The sequence below is a fragment of the Castor canadensis genome, chromosome 3 (assembly GCF_047511655.1).
Source record: "Castor canadensis chromosome 3, mCasCan1.hap1v2, whole genome shotgun sequence".
Taxonomy (NCBI): Eukaryota; Metazoa; Chordata; class Mammalia; order Rodentia; family Castoridae; genus Castor; species Castor canadensis.
This window is the reverse complement of record NC_133388.1, coordinates 14,828,016-14,834,324: the sequence shown is the minus strand read 5'-3', so window position 1 is coordinate 14,834,324 and position 6,309 is coordinate 14,828,016. Positions and strand designations below refer to the sequence as shown.

The following is a 6,309-nucleotide window of genomic DNA, read 5'->3' as shown; positions in this document are numbered from 1 at the left end:
AGACCTCACTCCACCACCCACCAGCGGCTCACCCTGGTCACCTTACGTAACATTTCCATGGCTCCTGTCCCTCGGGCTGTGGCGAGGATTACGAGAGGACACACCTGGGAAGTGTGCACACAGTGCCTGGCACAGAGCAGGTACTCCAAGAATCCCATGTATTATTGGATTGTTACTGTCATCCTTGCTCTTTTCTTCCAGGTCACTGCTTTCAGACCAAGGAACCTAAGGGATGGAGGCTCCTCAGTGGTGGCCGCTGATCACAGCATGCATGACTATAACTCATTGCCTTGTCCTGGTTGACCAAGTTGCTTGTAATCAAATTGACCCCAGTCCCCAGGACATCCCTCCCAGGCCAGTCCTGCCCTGCCACAAAATCTCTGTGAGCAACATAGACTTTGCCTTCAGCCTCTACAGACAGTTGGCTCTGGACACCCCAGGAGAGAACTTTCTCTTCTCCCCAGCAAGCATCAACTTGGCCTTGGCCAAGCTTTCCCTTGGGGCCCCAATAACCAGCAGGGCCCAGCTCCTGGAGAGCCTGGGGTTCAACCTTACCTTGGTGTCGGAGGCTGAGATTCAGGACAGCTTCTGGGACCTGCTGCTCAGGCTCCCTGTTCAGGTGCCCCAGTTCCTCCTGACCACCGGCCAGCACAGGTTCAGCGGTCTGGGGGCCACACAGGACCTGGGGGAGGCCCAGAAACACATTGCCGCCTACATAGAGAAGCAGACCTGGGGGAGGCTAGGGACTTGGGGGCAGGACCTCAGGAATGAAACCACAGTGGTTCTGGTGAATCATATGCTCCTGAAAGGTAAGAGGGTGCATATCCAACATGAGCGCCTCTGGAACCCTGGCTCCATCTGCACCCCAGCTCTGCTCCCTACAATGAACAAGAAGCCTGCTCTTCAGATAAGAAGGCCCTTGGTGTCTGTCCACTGAGTCTTGGATTTTTCCTCTTGAATACTTGTTGAGTTTGTTTTTAAAGAAGGAATTTTTGACCTCTGGTGTGCTCAAGAACTCCCTGTGGTACTGGTTTGAACTTCAGGTCTCCCACACGTGTCCTGGGAGACGCTGATTCAGTGGAAGGGCAAATCCCAGACCCAAGACCCTGTATAGGGAAGAGCTCCCACTCCCAGATCCCCTTCAAGGTTGAGTAACTTTAGAGTCATAGAGCATGTCTGGTTCCCCCTCATCCCACAGGTCTCAGGAAGGGTGGATTTAAGAATAAAGAGTCCTGAAACAGGTGTCCTTTATTTTTTCCAAAAGAGCTATGTCTCCATTATTGCTTCTGCCTGGGTTGGTGTGAACGGCCAGCACCTTTTGCCCTATAGTGTCCATTATGGGGAAGGCAGGGAACAGGTGCCATTTTCCCTGATCCTCACTAAGGAGAGGAGACTAGCCTTTATACATCTGCAGCACTTGGTAGACCTCAGTGAGCCACACCTATGATCTCATTTGACCCTTTCACCTGAGTGGAGCAGTAGGGCTTAGCTTAGCTGATAAGGCTAAGATTAATGTGCCCATTCTACAGATGAGAAAACAGATTTTTAAAGGAAGAAGCCTCATTTATCTGAGTCAGTAAGGCATCACTCAAGTATGCATCTGTAATATTTATGGTACTTATATGTAAGCATGTTCACACATACATTAAGTATGAAGTTCTTATTAACACACTAGCAGTTTGTAGACTTTTATTTAATTCTTATCAAAACCCAATAAGGCAGGCATTATTATGTCCACTGAACAGATGAGGAAACTGCAGCTCAGTGGTTAGCCATCAGACCCTCACCTCCAAATCTACACTTGTCTCCAGAGGACCTTGCACCACAATGACGTGGGTTTTTTTCCTCAAATAGCTACCACCCAGAGAGATTGAGAAGAGAAAATGTGTCAGTCAGTTTTCTGATGCCATAACAAAATACTTGAGTAAATTTACTTGTAAAGAGAAAAGGTTTCTTTTGGCTCATAGTTTTGGAGGCTTGAGCCATAATCAGTTAGCCCCATTGCTTTGGGCACATCAGGATGACAGCATGTCATGGAGCAACACTGCTTTCCTCGAGGCCAGGATGCAAAAAGAGAAGCAGAGGAAGGGGCTGGGGTCCCACAATCCCCTTCTAGGGCATGCCTCAATGGCTTGAAAATCTCTCACGAGGCCTCACCTCATTAAGGTTCCTCCAGACCACCACCCTGGGGACGAAGCCTTGAGCACATGGGCCTTTGGAGGACATTCAAGACCCAAACTCTAGCAGAGAGTAACAGTACTTATGCCAGTTCAATACTATTCTACTGTTGAAATAGGATTTAATTGTATTTAACATTTTACAAATAAGGGGACAGAGTTCAGGGAGGTCACCTAGGTCAGGAGTGCATCACTGAGCTGGCCTTAGCTCCCAGGCTGGGGACCTGGCACTCCAGCGCTTCCCGCCCCGACCCTGCAACCCCTCTTGGTTCTCCACAAGGGTGACATGGGCATTCCTTTTCTCGTTAGCCAGGTGGGCGCAGCCCTTTGACCCTAGTGCCACCCGCCTGAGGGAGTTCTTTGTGGATGAGCACAGGGCTGTGCAGGTCCCCATGGTGAAGCAGAAGGCCCATCATTGCTTCCTGCGAGACCCTGAGCTGCAGTGCTCCGTGCTGCAGATGGACCACACCGCTAACGCCACCACCTTCTTCGTCTTCCCTGACCGTGGCAAGCTGGGCCAGCTGGAAGGCGCACTGCTGCCTGAAACGCTGATCAAGTGGGATGGCCTGCTTGGGACGCGGTAGGCTCCCTCAGCACACTGGACGCCCAGTGAGCTGGGCCCGGTGCTTCCCTGGCTGTGCTGTCCCCTGCAAGTCATGATCCAGGGCACTGTCACCTCTATGCAGTCACCACCCAGGATGCTGTCACTTCCCAGTGCATTGTCACCACCCAGGACACTGTCACCTCTCAAAACATTGCCACCACCCAGGGTGATGTCACCTCTCGGTGTATTGTCACCACACTGGCAACAGTCACCTCTCACTGCACTGTCATCTTTCAGGGCTCCATTATCTCAGTTAATTTTCGCCCTTTAAGATTTTAACATCCCCAGGTCACTGTCATTCTTAGAGCATTGTCATCCTTCAGGACACCTTCACTCTCCATGACTCATCACCCCTCGGACACTGTCACCCCTCGGACATTGTTACTACCCAGAGCATATCAGCCCTGGGCCTTGTCACTTTTTCCCAAGCACTGCCACCTGCAGGTACTGTCCCTTGTCTCCCAAAAGGTACCAGTTTGAGACCAGGGAGGGAGCAGTGGACCTGCGGTCTGCACTCTGGTTTGGTCCCATTTCTGCTACAGATATGGTGGCACTCTGGGTGACTATCATCCCTCCCTGGGCCTTGGTTTTCTTGCTCTAGAAGCACAGTTATGATGACAGGGACATGTAAACCTCGAGGGGGAGCTGCTATTCTTTTTTAAAATAACAGGTGATACACAATGCACTGGTCCGTTCCGCCTTCCGGGGACAGGTGAGCCTTCACAGAGCAGGTGATCACTCAGGTATGTGTGGATAAGACACTCCTGAGAGGAGCAGCTGGGGAGGGGAATGGGGACGAGGAATTGACACATGCAAGGGCCTGGGAACAAGGTGCAGCCTGGCTAGAGCTGGTCACCCCGGGAGCTCAGGAAGTTCCAGGAAGAGCCCCAGGTGAAGAACATGGAGGGGAGGACTTGGAGGGGACTGGAGAGTGGCCAGGGCTGGAGCGCCAGGTCCTGAAGCAGCAGCAGCTGTGCAGGGTGACAGGAGCCTGTGAACATTGTGACGTGGGGATGTGCACATCTTAGAAGCTCTCTCCTGCTACCCCTGGGAGATTGGGCTGGAAGTGGGGAGTGGGCAAAGAAAGGGGTAAGGGAGAGGGGGACAGGCACAGGCCTGGGCAGGCAGAAACTGCACGTAAATCTCGCAGCCCATCTGGGATCGCCACAGCAAGCCAATTTGTTTCTCCACAGAGAAGTCGACTTCTATTTCCCTAAATTTTCCATTTCTGGTACCTCCAGACTGGAGATGTTCCTCCCTCAAGTGAACGTGGGTGGAGACTTTCCCAGGCAGCTTGGATTGAATGTGTCTAAAGTAAGTTTGGGATAGGTTGGGGGAGGGGTGTCTTGGTGTCTTTCCATAAACACTAAGAGCTGTCTAGGACCTCCTTGGGGACAGGAGCTGTGTGGGTTAACTTTGCATGTGTCTCGTTGGTTCTGCATGTTCCACTTAACTGCACACCTGCCATCACAGGACACCACCCCTGCCCCCAACAAGTCACCATTCCAGCCAGAGGATGACAAGGAAAGAGATCAAAGATGTGCAAGTTATGTCCAGTGGCAAGTGCTGAGGCTGCCTGGGAGGCCATTCCTGCTGTCAGGCCTGAGGACAGCTGTGTGAAGACAAGACTGAGAGGCCACAGGACACAGGAGGGACAGCCTGGAGGAAGAGGCTGGTGCCTCAGGGAAATGAAAGTCCCCATCTGTGTGGATCTGAGGCCCTGTAAGACCCTGTTAGCTGCTTTAATGACCTGGGACTCTGTCCTGAGGCCTAATAAGAATTTGCAGGAGTTTTTAAGCATGGAAAGTAGCTTGAGGACATTTGCACCCTAGAAAGATCTCAAAAGACCTAGAAAGGACAGAGTGGAGGGGACATAGGTCAGACTTGTCCCTAGGAACAGAGAATGGAAGGAAACACATGGAGCCCTGCAATCTAGGGGAGGAGGGGCACTGCAGGAGGAAGCAAGACAGGCCAACAGGGGAAGCTGAGGAAGGGAGAGCAGTGTCTTTTGGGCTCCACCCACACCCACACCGCCCTCCCTTCTGCATGGACACTCGACAGCACTGCTCTAGCGGGTGCCATGTCAGCCCTCCCATTTTACAGATGGAGAAACTGAGGCTTAGAAGGTGACTTAGTCGGTTTTCAGCATCTATACCTGAATACTACAGACTGGGTAATGTATGAACAATAGGAGTTTATTCAGCACATGGTTCTGGAGGCTGGGAAGTCCAAATGGAGGGCTGCATCTGATGAGGGCTTCTTGCCATGTCACAGCATGGCAGAAGGGCAAGCGAGCCTGAGAGAGAGAAAACTGAGCCATCCTTTTCATCACTCCTGTGATAACTAACCCATTCCCGTGGTAACTATCCCCACTCGTGGTAACTAGTCCACTCCCATGGCATCCAGTCCACCCCTTTGGTAACTAGCCCACTCCCGTGATAACTAGCCCACCTCCACAGTACTGCCATTAATCCATTCACAAGGCACTGTCCTCATGGTCTAGTTATCTCTGGAAGCTCCCCCTTTTTAACACTGCTCCACTGACAATTAAATCTCAGCATGAGCCTTGGAGAAGAAATTCAAACCACAGTAGAAAGGCAGGAAGACCACCCTGGTTACTACTGCTAGGCAGCATCCAGCCAGGAGCTGAGTCAGGTCATGTGACACCAGAACCTGTGTTGTTTCTCTTGAATAGCACTGGGTGCTCCCTGTTATCTGCATGTCCCAGAAGGGCTTCGAGGTCAATCTGAGTCCTGGCTTTGTCTCATCTTTGCTGTGTGACCTGTGGCGAGCCACATCACCTCACTGAGCTTTCATTTCCTTATGGGATCATTAGGATCCACCTGAGGGGAAGCAGCTTGTCCAAGGTCACATTGCCCCAGGGCACGGGGCAGAAAACCAGAGTCCTCTTCTATCAGGTTGTATGATGGTTCACGCCCAGCACTGGTGATTCAGGTGTTGTCATGGAGAGAGGGATTGCTAGGATCCACGCAGTCTAAGTACAGCACAGAGCAGAAAGCAGAACAAAGTTGTCATCTCATGGAACCCTGGGAGGGGATAAACAACAAATAAATAGATAAATATGTCAGGTGGCAATTAATCCACAAAGAAAAATACAGTGGAGTAAGAAGAGAAGTCTGTCCCAGGAGCACTGGTCTTGGAAGATCTCAATGGGAAAGTGACTTTTGCTAAGAACCTTAATGAAAGGGGAGAAGGAGGTATGCAGCTACCAAGGAAAGAGTGTTCTGGGTGGAGAGCTCAATGCATGCAAAGGCCCTGTGGCATGAATAGGCCATGGTGTAGGAGCAGCGAGAAAGCGAGTGATGCAGTGAGGTCCTCTCATGTTATGAAAGGATAACAAACTATAGGGGGTGGGGGCAGAAAACCAGCTAGGAGATACTGCTGCAGGGATCTAGGCAAAAGCCAAGGGGACACACTGAGGAAGATGTGGCACTGGGACTTGCACCCAGGGCAGAATAGTTCCCAAGTCCTGGCTTGTTGCCGCTGGTCCACACTGCCCCCAGGAGG

General features: G+C 51.5%; 1 protein-coding gene across 1 annotated transcript; it reads left to right on the top strand.

Annotated features, from left to right (window-relative positions):
* Positions 1 to 221: 221 nt before the first annotated feature.
* LOC109700259 (putative serpin A13) lies at positions 222 to 4,401 on the top strand. Its single transcript, XM_020185363.2, has 4 exons — positions 222 to 809; positions 2,487 to 2,757; positions 3,975 to 4,095; positions 4,255 to 4,401. The coding sequence occupies exons 1-4, from the start codon at positions 233 to 235 to the stop codon at positions 4,399 to 4,401; spliced, it is 1,116 nt and encodes a 371-aa protein (XP_020040952.2). The 5' UTR covers positions 222 to 232.
* Positions 4,402 to 6,309: the final 1,908 nt, after the last annotated feature.